This window comes from Cervus canadensis, chromosome 1, assembly GCF_019320065.1.
Source record: "Cervus canadensis isolate Bull #8, Minnesota chromosome 1, ASM1932006v1, whole genome shotgun sequence".
Lineage (NCBI taxonomy): Eukaryota > Metazoa > Chordata > Mammalia > Artiodactyla > Cervidae > Cervus > Cervus canadensis.
In genome coordinates this window covers 45,686,831-45,702,212 of record NC_057386.1, presented here as the reverse complement: position 1 = coordinate 45,702,212, position 15,382 = coordinate 45,686,831, and the positions used below count along the sequence as shown (strand labels likewise).

General features: G+C 37.9%; 1 protein-coding gene across 2 annotated transcripts in view; it reads right to left on the bottom strand.

The window, feature by feature from the left end:
• Positions 1-2,943: 2,943 nt before the first annotated feature.
• The window catches only part of TAF15 (TATA-box binding protein associated factor 15), a 29,431-nt gene continuing 16,992 nt past the window's right edge, over positions 2,944-15,382 (bottom strand). For both annotated transcript variants that reach the window (XM_043481154.1, XM_043481162.1), the window contains exons 8-16: positions 11,578-11,612; positions 10,944-10,976; positions 9,552-9,661; positions 8,232-8,361; positions 6,246-6,338; positions 5,555-5,636; positions 5,353-5,441; positions 4,610-5,246; positions 2,944-3,275 (exon numbers count right to left, since the gene is read on the bottom strand). In XM_043481154.1, the coding sequence (XP_043337089.1) occupies positions 3,236-3,275; positions 4,610-5,246; positions 5,353-5,441; positions 5,555-5,636; positions 6,246-6,338; positions 8,232-8,361; positions 9,552-9,661; positions 10,944-10,976; positions 11,578-11,612 (1,249 nt within the window). In that variant the 3' untranslated portion in view covers positions 2,944-3,235. The remainder of the gene's footprint in view (positions 3,276-4,609; positions 5,247-5,352; positions 5,442-5,554; positions 5,637-6,245; positions 6,339-8,231; positions 8,362-9,551; positions 9,662-10,943; positions 10,977-11,577; positions 11,613-15,382) is intronic.

The following is a 15,382-nucleotide window of genomic DNA, read 5'->3' as shown; positions in this document are numbered from 1 at the left end:
CCAAAACCATCAGAATCAAATGAGGCTTTTGATTTTTAAATGTGCCAGGCCTCATAGATTCCATTGTTTTGGATTGGAGTCCAGACATCTTTCGCCTTGTAAAAATAAAAAAGTTCCTAGCTAATTCTAGTATTCACTGAGAATGGAAAAACCACCACTGTCTTGCTTTATCATATCCCCTTTCATCCCTTTAATTACCATTTATAATGACTCAAATCTGTAATAGATTCAGTCAGTTTTTATCGAGTACCTACCTATTCTGTGTCTGCTACTGTTCTAGGTACTGGGGTAGAACAGTGATCAAGAGAAGAGGTTCCCTGCTCTCTTGGAGCTTGCATTCTAGTGGAGGAGAAAAATTAACCACAAAAAGATTTCATGTAGTGCTAAGTACTATGATGACATTACAAGAGGTGATGTGTGACTGGAAGAGGAAGTATTATAAATAGGAAGGCCAGCAAAGACCTGGGAGGGAAGGTGCAATGGGACCCAACATTGTGGTGAAAAGCAGTCAGCCAGGTAAGCATGAGGAAAGAGAATCCGAGACAAGCCATATATACAGACACTAAAGCAGAAGCACATTTGGAACCATTAAGAACTAGGACTGCTGTGATTAAGGAAGGCTAACATAGATAAATGTTCTATGAGGTCGCAGAGACAAAGGCCAGATCACACGAGGTTCCGTAAACCAAGGTAAGGAATTTATAGCCTACATACAATAGGAGGTCATTGAAAGGGCTTTAAAGAGACATGACATACAATACTGTTGGCTACTGTATGAAGAATGGTTTTTAGAGGTCCAAGACTGTAGGGGGAGGGGACCTATTAATGGGCTGACTGCACTTACCAGAGACTATAGCTCATACTAGGATTACAACTAAGAATACAAAGATGGTTTCAAGCCTTTATTTTAGAAGTAGGATTAAAAGGACTTGCAAGTATAGAATGAGTAAAAGAAATCAAATATAAGTTGTAAGTTTTTATCTGATCCAACCTGGATGGGTGGTGAAGACTGAGACAAGGAATGCTAGGAAAAGAGAAACTGATTTGGAGATGTTCTGTTTGGTCCCAGCAGTCTTCAAAAAAGTTATGTTCAACACAACTTAGTGGAAAGGTCAAGTGGGCAGCTGGATATAATCCAGAGTTAAGGGAAGACAGAACTGGAGACACAAATTTGTAGTCATCACCATATTACATATTTAAAGCCACAGCCTGAATGAGTTCACACAGGATAAAAGTGAGTATAAATAGAAGAAAGGGGATCAGAACAAGCTGAGAAACTTCTAACGTGTAAAAAGCATGAAGTCAGCGAAGGAAAAGATAAAACAAAAGGAAGTTTGCAGAGAAAGAAGTCAGTAAGGAATTAGTGGAGCGTAATGTTGACTTCTGCTGTCCTCTTGAGTTGCCACCTGATATTTTGGCTACCTGATGAGAACTGATCCATTGGAAAAGACCCTGATGCTGGGAAAGATTGAAGGCAGGAGGAGAAGGGGACGACAGAGGATGAGATGGTTGGATAGCATCACTGACTCTATGGACGTGAGTTTGAGCAAGCTCCAGGAGTTGGTGATGGATAGGGAGGCCTGGTGTGCTGCAGTCCATGGGGTCACAAAGAGCCGGACACGACTGAGCCACTGAACTGGAGTTGCAGACTTGCACACCCAGTTGCCTACTGAATGTCCCTATGTGAAAGTTTCACAAGTGTCAAAAATTCTACTTACCCACAACTGAATTCATTTCCTTCATCTTACTCCCGTTTCCTTTTCCAGTGTTTCCTAAAATTTTAACAAGCAGCACATCTACCCAACTGCTCAGACCAGAAACCTCACTCCTCTCCCCACTACTTCTGACATCCAGCCAAATCCTGTCAAACTTCCCCATTCATTTCTCAAATCTATTATCTCCTTGTCCAGTCATTATATGAGCTCAGACCAGTATCATCTCTCACCTGGTGTACCACTCTGTCTCCAGTCCAACCTCTCTACAAGGCAGCCAGAATTATCTTTCAGTTGATACCACTCAGGTCAGGCCACTCTCCTGCTTAAAATATTTTAATAATGTCTCCATATGGAGGCAAGGGGAAAACAAAATGCAAGGACCTTATAGAGTTGATTTACCTCTCCATCTGAACTTTTGCATGCCCATTCTTAAATTCCTTCTTCCAATCACAATCTACTACATACAGTTTTCAAGTGAATAGCCTGTTCTTCATTCTGTTAACTCTTGATTTGTTCATGTCAGTTTTCTGCTGGGAACATCATTTCCTCACCCCAGCCTCTTTACGTAACCAATTCCTAGTCTTCTTTCAATACTCATCAAGCCTTCCCAATCGCACTTGACTGGGTTAAGTATCCTTTCAACCAGCCATCAAAGCACCTTGCATTTATTCTCAATGGAGCACTTATCAAACTATATACTATCTGTTTGCTTGATGAGCAATATGTCCAGCATCGACGCAGTGCCTTATCCTTGGTAAGGGTAGGAAAATATTTTAAAGAATGTCAAATGACATGCTATGTACATTGATACCTTAACCCTGGTTTGTCAAACCCTAACTCTTCTACCTAGTTCTTGTACCTCCATATTCCCAGCATCTAGAACACTCCCCTAAATAAATGATTCTCAACTGTAAACTAACTATATCAAAATCACCTGGTGATCTTAAAATAAGATTCCCAGCTCTACCTCCCGACATCCCACCAATTTCTAATCCAGCAGACCTGGGGTGAGACCTAGGAATCTGGAATTTTCACAGCCTCCTTGGGTGGTTCAGACACACAGTCATGCTTGGAAACTACTATTTTTAACGGAGTAGGAGATCAATAAATATTGTTGGAAATAACACTTTAATCTCATGAAGTAGAATTCATTTCCTAATTCTTTAGGGTTCAAGTCTGCTGCAGTTGCACCCTAGGTGTGACAGAACAATGCACTAATGTACAAAAGTCCACAAAACAAGCATTCTTTATTGCAGTATTACAAAACACTTTTCCATTTTGGCAATATTTTACAACGCACTTAGCTTCAAGAGTTGAGAAGGAAAAGGCTGAAAACTAAAGGGGGATATTTCAACTGACATTTCTAAAAGAAAAACTGTCCCCACCCTCCCACCCAAATAAAAATTCAAATGTCACTTAATTTCACTACCCAAGAAGAGGCCACGAGGAAAGCAGCAGGCAAAACTCTGGCAATTTCTCTATGGATCATGTCAGAGACAAAGGAACATTCAAAATAGTCATCAGTATGGTCGGTTGCGCTGATCATTTCTGTAGTCGTTTCTAGGAATGAAAAATAAAGAGCCAGACTAAATTCTAATTTTCTACCAAGAGGAAGCATCAGACACTTCTTCAGGATGCTGTTGACTAGCATCTGCTTGACAAATTTCTATAAGGATGACAATATGCCTAATATAGTTCTCTACTTCTAGAAGGTGCTTACTAAATGTCTAATTTACCAGCTTTAAGACACACAAAGTTCCTAGAAGCTTTGCTATGACTAATTCTCTTAAAAAAATTTTCCATCTAGAATAAAGACTCTAAACCACTGTGGTATTTCAGGTTGGAGACCTTGCCATTCCAGCACTCTAGAGAGAGTAGATTATTGGAATAAGCAAGCAAACACCTTCACATAAGAATTTTGGATCTGCCACTTAGTATGTGATCTTAGAAAAGTTACCTAACATTTCTTATTCCATAAAATGCTAAGTACATCTACCTCTGGGGTTGACAAAAGGACTGGAACTCCAGTATACAAAGACACTTTCTCATGATTTGCCACACACTAAGAAGTATTCAGTAGATAATAATTACACTAATAGGTAACAATTATTCAGTGATTACCATGGCCAGCTGTAATATAATCTAATCCAACTCCACAAAATAGGGCTAAAAGCCATTAGCCCTATTTTACAGATGAGAATATGATGCTCCAAAGAGTTAAGTAACTTGCTTAAAGTCACACAGCTAATAATAAGTGGTGGAGCCAGGATTTCAAAGATAGTCTGTCTCCAAACTCTGTGCTCTTAACTCTATGCTATACTAATTCTGGCTGCCCTATACTGTTTCTGACATAGAGAAGCTTAGTACAGTAATTGAAGTTATTTTATTTTGCATCACTGGTTACTCAACTCTTTCTTGTCTCTACACCTTTCACATGCATCACACACTCCCATCAGTACCACCAGTGATTTTTAATCTGGAAAAGGTGTTAACAATCTCCAAAGAAACAACTGCAAGGTAGAACATGTGACTGAAAAAGCACACCCCTCTAAAAGGTATGCTTGCCCCACACTTAGATTAAAAATCCCTGATTTACACAGTTTCAAATCATCTCTCAATCTCGATTATCTTTAGCTATAAGGAAGAATGCACACACCTATCATACACTATTCAAATATAAAGATCACAAGTAAGAATTTCCCAAACAAAATAAATTTTGGAAATTACTAAGTAGGGAACTAAATGGATCTTCTCCATCCTAACTGAAAGAGTTGACAATGGGAAATTCAAGTTATAAAAAACTGGACAAGAAGAAAACGTGATGAAAGGGGCTTAGACTCTAAAATCTAGGAGCAGTGAGGTAGAAACGTTAGCAAACACATTCTAATACCTACCTTCCTCCCATTTTGCCTCCATAGCCACCTCGGTCTCCTCCGTAGCCTCCACCTCGGTCTCCTCCGTAGCCACCACCACTCCTGTCTCCTCCATAGCCTCCACTTCGGTCCCCACCGTAGCCACCGCTACTACCACGGTCTCCTCCATAACCGCCCCCACTTCGGTCTCCACCATAGCCTCCTCGGTCTCCTCCATAGCCTCCTCGGTCTCCACCATAGCCTCCTCGGTCCCCTCCATAGCCTCCTCGGTCCCCTCCATAGCCTCCGCTTCGGTCTCCTCCATAGCCGCCGCTTCGGTCCCCTCCATAGCCGCCGCTTCGGTCCCCTCCATAGCCTCCGCTTCGGTCTCCTCCATAGCCGCCGCTTCGGTCTCCTCCATAGTTGCCTCCTCGGTCTCCTCCATAGCCCCCACCACGGTCCCCACCATAGCCACCTCCTCGGTCCCCACCATAGCCACCCCCACTTCTGTCCCCACCATAGCCACCCCCACTTCTGTCTCCTCCGTAGCCACCGCTGCCACTTCTGTCCCCACCATAGCCACCCCCACTTCTGTCTGCACCATAGCCGCCTCGGTCTCCACCTCTGCCCCCACGGCCTCTGTAGCCCCTCTCTCCACCATAGCCTCTTCCCCGGAAATCTGCAAGGTAGAAATGAAAACCAGTAAGGCCAGCAGAATCATGGAAAGCCTGCTTAATGCTTGTCAGAAGACGGGAAGCAGGCAGACGCCGCTAAGGCTAACCCACCTCCTCCTGAGGGACGGGAGTCCTCTGGTCTGGGCTCATTGCACTGGTTGCAAGAATTCCTTCGAGCAAAGTTCATGTTTCCACAGGACCTGAGAAAGAAGGGAAACTAACGCTCAAGTTTCCAATGGATTCGGAGTCCCCTCTTGCACCTTCCAAATCCAATCCCAACTCCTACATCCACCAAAATAAACAGGGTACTTACGGATTAGGGCAAACCCAGTCCCCACTTTTGGGGTCTCCGCCTCTCCCCTGAAAGCCTCCACGGCCTCTGTATCCTCCACGGCCTGGGGTAAGTAAGGAGGAGGGAAGAATCAGTAGCAGATATGAACAAAGCAGAGGAAAAGCATCAGATGAAAGAACTAAGTGTTCATCAATAACTGCGCAGCTACCCCAAAATCAACCTCTTATGGCAGGACTCCATGATTCTTTGACTTGGGCTTTACTTATTCAGTCAACGTAGGAAATACGGAAGAAGCTCCAAGACGCACATTATAGTTCACTAAAAATGCACTAAAAATCTTCAAAGTCCATTTTCTACAGTACCCTCCTCAGTTTGAGAATCTCAGTAATAAAGATTAGGTGAGAAGACATATTCCAAATTTAAGAAATGAAGACACAACAGAAATAAACAAGTTGGCAGTAACTGTATCAGGGAACTCACAAACGGGTCAGATTAACCACCAAATTAGCCATCAGTTAAACAGTTACTGCCTCCTAATGTGAAACAAATTGCATTATATAGCTTTCCAAAGGGATTTCTAGAACCTTTTCCCATCACTTTCTTAGTTGTTATGACACTTTATTTACCTAATCTTCTATTCTGTATCTCACTTTAAGACAGAAAATCTAAACCCTTTGTGTAAACCCAAGCCTGTGAACAACAAGAATCTTACCTCGCCGCCCACCTCCACTTCCACCTCCTCTCATGAATTCAGGTCTTCTGGTGGCAAAGGACACTTTAATGATATTGCCATGGAATTCTTTTCCTAAAAAAAAAAAACAATGAAAATAGCTTTGAAGAAATGATACTCCATATCTCCACCTCTCAACAAAAGACAAAACTGCCTCGGAAATTTTTAGTTTCAGAGAAATAACTGACATGTTCTCACAGAAATTCAAACACAGTAGCGTTCAAGAGTCAAGGTAACTGTATTAGAACATGACACAATCTACTGAATAGAACATATTTATCACTGGGAGACAGTCATTTCTTACTGAGCAAAAAAAGCTAGTGTCTAATCATTTTTACATGAAAAAAGCCAATTAATGTAGTATGCTACCATTTCTTTTTTTAAGAGAATGAGAGTATGTGTGTATGTGTGTGCATGCATGCACATGCACACATATGCCCATTCATACACTGACTATTGTTGCTTAACTCTCAGTAGGTGAAAAGGCAGAAAGGAAACTCATTTTGTACTATATACTCTTGGTATGTTTGAAGTAGTATCTTTAAAAATAATGTGTGCAATTGTGATTATTTATATACATATACACATATTCTGCTGTCCCAGGGCCTTAGAGATAAAAATCAATCTTTTCACTTTATGTATTAAACAAGAGAACAGACTTATCAGAAAAAGGTGCCCAAGGATTCATAAAATAGTTAGAAATCTAGGAGTCTTAGCCCTCTCAGCAAAACTCTTAACTGCTATGACTGGCAACCTTCCACAATGTCAAATGGTATAGCAAGCTCTTTGACATAGGAAACAAACCACAGATAAATATTTTTAAAAGCTCTACAAAAACCTGGTAATTAAGATCTGAACTATGGAGTCTCTGTTAAGAGCCTCATTTGCCCTATGAGGGAAAGACACAGTCATTGTTTTAACATATTATAAGCTAAACAGTTTTACAATTCACAGAAACTATGAAACAAACAGAAAAGTGAGGGAGGATGGACCTAGCCTTTCAAAAGCAGGGTCTGCTTAGTGCAAAAAATTAAAATGCAATTATGTATTGGAAGACACAGGTGCAATAATCTCGGAACTGGGAGAAACCACAAGTGCCTATCAATCAGGTACAATTTACTTCTTCAGAGACAGTGCAGCCCAACTGCCTGAGTTTGAGCCCTAACTCTGCACTTCTGTGATCTTGGAAATTACTTATCTTCTCTGTGCCTGAGTTTCATCATCTGTAAGATGGTAATAAAAGGGTACATCTTACAGGGTTACTGTGAAGATCTGAGTTAACGCACATAAAGTTCTCAGAACTGTGCCTAGCTCATAAACTACAGTAAACATGCAGTGTTATTCTCCTGCATTGGCAGATGGGTTCTTCACCACTAGCACCACCTGGGAAGCCCCATTACAAGGTACAACAAAAACAATAAGTTTACAACATGGGGAAATGACTGTGATAAGACGTCAAGGAAAAAAAAGCAAATAAAAGCATGAGACAAAACTACATTTGGAGTGGAGTGATAAAACTATTTTAAAAATACATTTTAAAAAACTGGAAGAAACACCAATAGTTTTCTCTATGTAGAAGACTATGGAAGCTTTACTTTCTTCTACTATTTCATGTTTTCTTATTTTCAGGGGGAAAAAAGTCTTATTGTACAAGTCTTCTAAGTACATATTAACATTGCATTTGAAGAGAAATTAACCTAAATTTTAAAAGAATATAGTCAACCAGGCCAACACTTTACATTTCTATGAGGGTGGCCTCAAGCACAAAGTATGACATTAGGAAATATTTTAGACAAAGAAACAGTTCATCTCACTTCTAAAGGTATGTAAGAATTCTGGCCTGTAGTCTCAATAGAATATCTAAAAAAGTAAATATGAAGATAATCATTGTCTACCAGAACATATTTTGACTTCAAGACCAGAAAACATTTATCAAAACCACACAGAAAGTACATGAATGAGGTATACCATCAAACCAGTCAATGGCTGCCTTAGCTGAAGGAGGGTCATCAAACGATACTGTTGCCTCCCCTTTTGGCTTTCCTGTGTCCTTGTCTGTGTACAGATTTATCATTGGTTTTCCAGTCTTCTTATTTGTCTGAGGAACAAAAAAGCTGGTGTTAGTATTTTAAGAAAAAGTGATGAACCACACAGATAATCAAAAATTTATTTTTTTAAAGGAATTCACATATCCATACTATAAATACTACCAACTTAACATAAAAATGAAGTTATCTGTAGGTTCTGAAAAGGAAAATTCTAAAATACATTAAGTGAAAACCAAACTATAAAAATGATACACATTATACTGTTTTATCTATATATAATTCCCTCAAACCCACAAAAAAATAAACATAATGCTTCATATAAACATTTACCTTGTAAATCTAAAAAAAAAACAAAACTAAACAGGAAGAACATTGACCAAGCAAATAAATTACCATTAAGGCATACACACGATTTGGCCGAGAAGGGAGTGGAAGACAAGAATTTTTACTTTTTGAAACTATGTGAATTTTTTTTAACATATTTAATGTGTTAATAATAATTTCTTAAGAAATGTTTGCTCCCCAAGAAAAAAAAATAATTCAAGTAATTCCATAGACACCCAAAAAACCCTGATTTCAGGCAAATGCTACAATCTACTAACACTACTCTAAATGCCGCTTTCTAGTTGAAGATGAAAATATATGCATGAAACAGACAGTGTACAAGACACTTAAGTACAATAAAGTTATGAAATAAAGCATTACTATATTAGGCAAATATATAGCAGACATTATATACCAACATAAAAAGTTGTTAATAACAACTTGGGTTTTCATATGTTGGTATTTCAGAATATAAAAATGCCACACAATTTCATTTGGTTCTCACAGTTTTAGGAGGTAGGCAGAGACTATGTTTAGAGTACTAAGATTGAAAACCAAAGCTGTGGAGAAGGAAATGGCAACCCACTCCAGTATTTTTGCCTGGGAAATCCGATGGGCAGAAGAGCCTGGTGGGCTACTGTCCATGGGTTTGCAAAGAGTCAGACATGACTTAGCAACTAAAAAAAAAGAAAAAAAAGAAAACCAAAGCTGTGGAAGGCTGCAGAAAGGTAAACACAAGCAAGGAATAAAATCTTTACGTATTTAGCAAATTTAGCAAAGGCCTACAGCCACGGGTGAGCACAAGTGATAAGAGACAAGCGATACTGGAGTGTGGACTTCTTACATAATCTATGTATCTTAACCAGAATATGTTAATAATTATGAGATTTTCAACATAAGCCAACTTCTTACTCACCTTGATGATTCCTATTTGTTTAAAGAACTCCCCCACTTGATCTGTAGACACACCCTCCCCAAGTCCTTGTACAAAGATTGTGTTGTTATCTGAATTATCAGATTCTGAATCTAAAGGAAAAAATATATATATGATTAATTTTACATACTGCTTAGGTTTAACTACATCCTGTTTAGTAACCAAGAACAGTAATTTACTGTTCAACTATTTCTAAGACCAAAAGGAAGAAGGACCAATACAGGAAACCTCTTATGATAAACATGCAAAGTGGTCACAGTATTTGTTTGGTAGGTCAATTCTTGCAATTAAACTTCATGAAAAGTGGCTCAAGTCCACACTCAGACTGATTAAGGAAGATCTTATAAATCTTACTCTTCAAATTCAGATACAGGACTCAAGCTCAGGAAAAGATGAAGAAAGGTAGTATAAAGTAGCATTCCTTTCTTTGGAGGGCTTCAATTCTTTCTGGCTAATCAATACTTTTAAGGTTCTCTGGTAGAAATTCCCCAAATCTGACACTATAGACTTCCAAGCAAGCCAAGCAGAATTGCCTATTTCCCATTCATTATAATAAGCTTTATATAAACTAGAGGGTATAAATAAGAGACAAATGATACTGGAGTGTGGACTTCTTACATAATCTATGTATCTTAAGCAGAATATATAAATATTTATGAGATTATTAGAGGCACCTTGACACACACCTTACCTTACTCACATACTTTTGGATTAGTACAACAAAGTAAGAAAGATGTACAAAAATTCAGTCCATCAAGGGATAATTCAGAAATTGACATCCATATAGAGTACTTTAGCATCTTAATAAAAACAAAAGTTCTGATTTCAATATATATTAAAATTTTTTAACTCAAATTTTTAATATCTAAATCGTAACTTTCAAAATGCTCCAGGTAGCCATGAACCTCATTTGAAAATAAAAAGGCACATGAAATTAGTGACCTCTGCCCAGAATAGGACAATTCTCTCATATGTGATTTCAGGTTTCTTAGGCTCATTAAGCAGACTATTAATCCAACATATTTTCTTCAACACAGCTATTCTAATTCCCCAATGATACGAATCCTCTTGTACCTGATTTGTAGTCATTAAATAAATAATGCTAATGAGAAATACAAAATCAAGTGTTTCTTCACAAAAACAAGAGGAGGGAGCAGGGGAAAGCACAAACAGTGATTTTCCTTAGCAAACTTTCCAAACCCCTTGAATTTTTCTTGCTGGAACATCTTTAAAAGTGAAGCTTCCTGATGGCAATACCATCAAATCAAATCTTCCTCCTGTACTAACTCCTCCAAACACACATATTCTTCCTTTGAAAAAATGGAAAACTAACATTTCCTTAATGGCAAAGTCACAAACTATTATAAACCTTACCAGCATCTGGTCTGGGTCCATAATCCCTGTGACCTAAGGGAAAAGAAAAGAGAAAGAAAAAGAAAGCTATTTAAGGCGACTCATTAGAAATCATTTAAAACAATAACAACCAAGGCATGAAAAGTCAATACTTTCAAAACCCTTGTAAGTAACCATCACAGATTTACAAAGTAAATATATAAATTAAGTTTTATTAAAAGTTTAAGAAATCAAGATGAATGTCAATATTCCCTTAAGCTTGTCCCAGACGGCACCAGCCACTTTGGCATTATGCTAGTATCACTTTTGTTAAGCTCTGGTTGTGAAGGCTGATTGGAAAACCCTAGTAATTTAAAAACACCATGTCAGCTACCTTTATTAAAAAACGTTATTGACAAAATCCAGTGACGGTCTCATTCATTGGTCACCACAGACTCTCATGCAAATTCACTGTGTAGAAACCCATTGGACTATTTGAGATCAACTCTGTCTTTTTAATATTTTGAGATAAATATGTACATAATTTTTTTAAGCACACAACACACACCAGCCTCAACAGAATAAGAAAGGGCTTAGACTACGTCTGCGGGATATTGGTGGCTTTTAGATTTATATAGCATTTCCACTGAAACATTTTGGGATACTCAGCACTTACCACCAAAATTTTTGAAGCCACCGCGGTCACCACCACTGCAGAGGAAAAATTGAAGAAATGATTTCTTCCTTAAGTCTCTAATGTGCTGAGCCCTGGGCTCAATCTACACTTAACTGTCTCAAGTAGAGTGCCCAGGAAAACAGTAGCACCTCTAACTTTCCAGTAAATTTCATTTCATAGACTTCAAAATGTTGTTTTCACCTAGATGTTTTCCCAAGGATCTATTTCCACATGGGTGCCTTTTCAAGAGCATTAGAGAACATATCTAATCTAATATACTCTTACTTTAAAATCTTCCCAACCCCAAGCCAAAGGGATTCAAACCAACTTAAACTGAAGACACAACAGGAAGAATGCTAAACTAGAGCAAACATTCTTTCCAAGGGGATATTTTTGTTAAATATGAGAAAAAGGAAAAGGACTAGAAGAATATAAAGCAAGGTTAAAATTTTGACAGAATGGGAGAGGAAAAAGCTCAAACACTGTTCTATTGTGATATCAAACAGTGGGTTTTAGGAGATGAGGAAAAAAAGCGAGGTACAAATACACACAAAAGTGAGCCTGAATGGAAGCAGTCTTAAAAATTCAAATCATTCAAATACCTAGCAAAATGAGCACTAGCAGAAAGTATAACTTTAAACTGCCATATGCTAGATCTCATCACAGAACTGCTGAAATTCAAGCTACCCAGTGCTCTGCACACCAATCAGGAGACTATATCAGAGACAGAATGCTACATACTCCACAAGAAAGGACTTTAAGTGGCAATTTCCACTGCCAGTAAGTCAATGCCCCTTGTGTGCACAGCTTTATATAAGAAATCTCTTATCAAGGAACTCTTTAAATACTCATACATTAAAAGCCTGTTTCTCTTAACTGAACCATGTAATCCTCTTAAGATTCATGTGCTGACATTGATATAAAAATAATCAAAAAGTTTTCAGATGGTGATACCTAATTTTCTACTACTACTCATCTTCTACTATAACCCAAGAAACTAGTCCAATATACTAATGTCCCTTTAATAATAACCTTGCCCTCGAGACAGGTTTTCTGAGCCATCCTGAGAAAAATCACTCTGACTAAATGAGAAAGAACTTTTTAAGTCTATTCTAACTACCTTGATGTTAAAAAAAAAAAAAAAGAACTCCCTTGCAACTGGTATATAGTTATAGACACAAGCATCTCAATTTGCTATTAATTTTTACTTGATACCCAGAAAATCTAAAAAGGAGAATAAGCCTATTTCAAGGCTATGCAGACAAAAAGTGAAGCTCAGGTCTTTCATGTGCATAGTTTCCTATTGAGTATCTAAGACCTCTCTTTCAGAACATTACCCAAGCCCTCCCATCAACCCATGCTTCTAAATGGCCTTTTTATCACTGCTTAGCTCTTCAGTGAAAGGAAGCCAAACAGAGTTCTGAGATTAAACGGCTAAAAATATTATTAGAAACAAGGTATCTCAGATTTCTTCAAAGATGATCATTAGAAATGATGAGAAAAGAACTAGTGAAAATATAAAGCCCATATTCCTATGTCAGGACATTAAAACACCCAGGATAAAGTTGTTTTATTTTTTAAATAGAAATTTTTCACAACTAAGTGCTGGGAGAGATACCACTGAATCATTTTGCTATCACCTTAACCAAGAACCAAACTGTTTATATCTGGCTGCAGTGGGGGGAAAATACACAATTTCATACATCATCTAGTTCCTATAATATCTATTCTGGCCAGCAATACAACTTTGAACAAAAAAGGGGGAAAAAAAAGAAAAAGGACATAATCCCTGTACAATATAAAGGATATAAAATAAATATTTGAATAGGTTTATAATTTCCTATTCCTCCATATAATAATATTTTAACTTAAGTCATCATTAATGAGCACTTTGAAAATTCAACAGCTGAACACTTCAAACACACTGGCCATAAATACGGAAACAGAATAAGTCTATTAAATAAGTACCAGTCTTCAAATTAAGAGACTCAGGGTATATAATCTTAACTATCACTAAACAATCTTGAAAATATAGACCAGTCAGTAATTCTCCCTTGGCTTCTGTTTCCTCTTTCACAAAATAAGGGTCTATACCAGGGATCCCCAACCTCCGGGCCAGGAACCAGTACCTCCTGTCAGATTAGCGGCAGCATTAGATTAGAAATAAAGTACACAATAAATGTAATGCACTTCAATCATCCCCAAACCATCCCCCTAATCCCCAGTCCATGGGAAAAATGCCTTCCATGAAGTCAGTCCCTGGTACCAAAAAGGCTGGGGATCGCTGGTCTACATCCTTAGTATCTGAAAGGTGGTCTACAGAATAGCAACAAAGGCAGAGCCTAGAAGTGTCTCAGAAAAGCGAGCGCACCCAGACCCACTGAATCAGTATCTACATTTTAATACGATCCCCAAGGAGTTCATATGTATATTACAGTTAATGAAGCACTGGTCTAGATAATCTATACTTCTCTGTGGGACTTTCTTTCAATTTCCAGTATTTCAACACTTTTCTTTACTTATTAACAAAGTTCATTAATTACAGTTCCTTACTAGGAAACATATTATATTAAATACAGTAAACAAACCTCAAGTAGTACCACTACCAAATCAGTTAATAGAAGACAGGCCTTTGGTTATGAATCTTTCTTTGAAATTTACAGTCAAGTTACAAGTCCCTTTTCTATAAACTAAGTTAAGGCCTCGCTAGCAAATTAAGACACAAAGGCATATGAACATCTGAGTCAAGGTGTTGCCACAACAAATTTTTTCTCCTCCCAGAAGAAGCAAAACTGTACAAAGAATTCCTGAAGAATGTTTTAAAGTAAAAAAGTAGAGGTATTTACTAGAGATATAATATAACCATACTCAAATTTATGACTGAGTGTCCCCTGCATAAGAAAATCAACTGTATATCCTTGACTCAGCTACAGAAATGGCTGTCCCAGGTTCAAAATGACGAGGCCTACTTAAGGGTAGACTGAGGGTTCCTTCACTGTTACAGCATTACATATTTAGAGAAGACAATCAGATTTTAACTTCAGGTGCTTGTCAAGAAAGAAAATGTTCTTCGACAGAGTCTCTTATTTCCAAAATTTAATATTTTTTCAAAATTTAATTTTTAAAACTCCAAATATATCTATATTCAAGGACTAAAACCTGCAAAAAGTAACAGGACAATATAGGAATCTTTATTCCCAGAAAACTCAATACCCAGAAAGAAAAAGCAACTTAGCTAAAAGTTGAAAAAGATTAGTTCTTAAAAAACTATGTTTGATTTTTCGTATCAGTAGTCCAGAATGTAATTTTTTGGATATGAAGACTAACATGCAATTCAGTTCAGTTGCTCAGTTGTGTCCAACTCTTTGTGACCCCATGGACTACAGCATGCCAGACTAATATTAATTCCAAACATAAATGACTCAAGTGGATTTAGATCCCATTTCTCAACAGTAGCTGTATTTGTTCTTTTTTTTTTTTAAGATCTTTTTGATGTGGACCATTTTTAAAATCTTTATTGAAATTGTTACAATATTGTTTCTGTTTTGTTTTGGTTTCTCAGCCACAAGGCATGTGGGATCTTTGCTCCACAACCAGGGATGAACTTGTACCCCCTACATCGGAAGGAGAAGTCCTAACCACTGGACCACAGGGAAGTTTCAGTATTTATGTTCTATTTCCTCCCATTCCTTATAGGTGTGGCAAAAAGGCTTTCTGGATTCAGTATTTATCAACATTTCAGAAGGCCAAGAATCTATCATTCTAGAGCTGCACTGTCCAATACAGCCATTTATTGGCCATATGT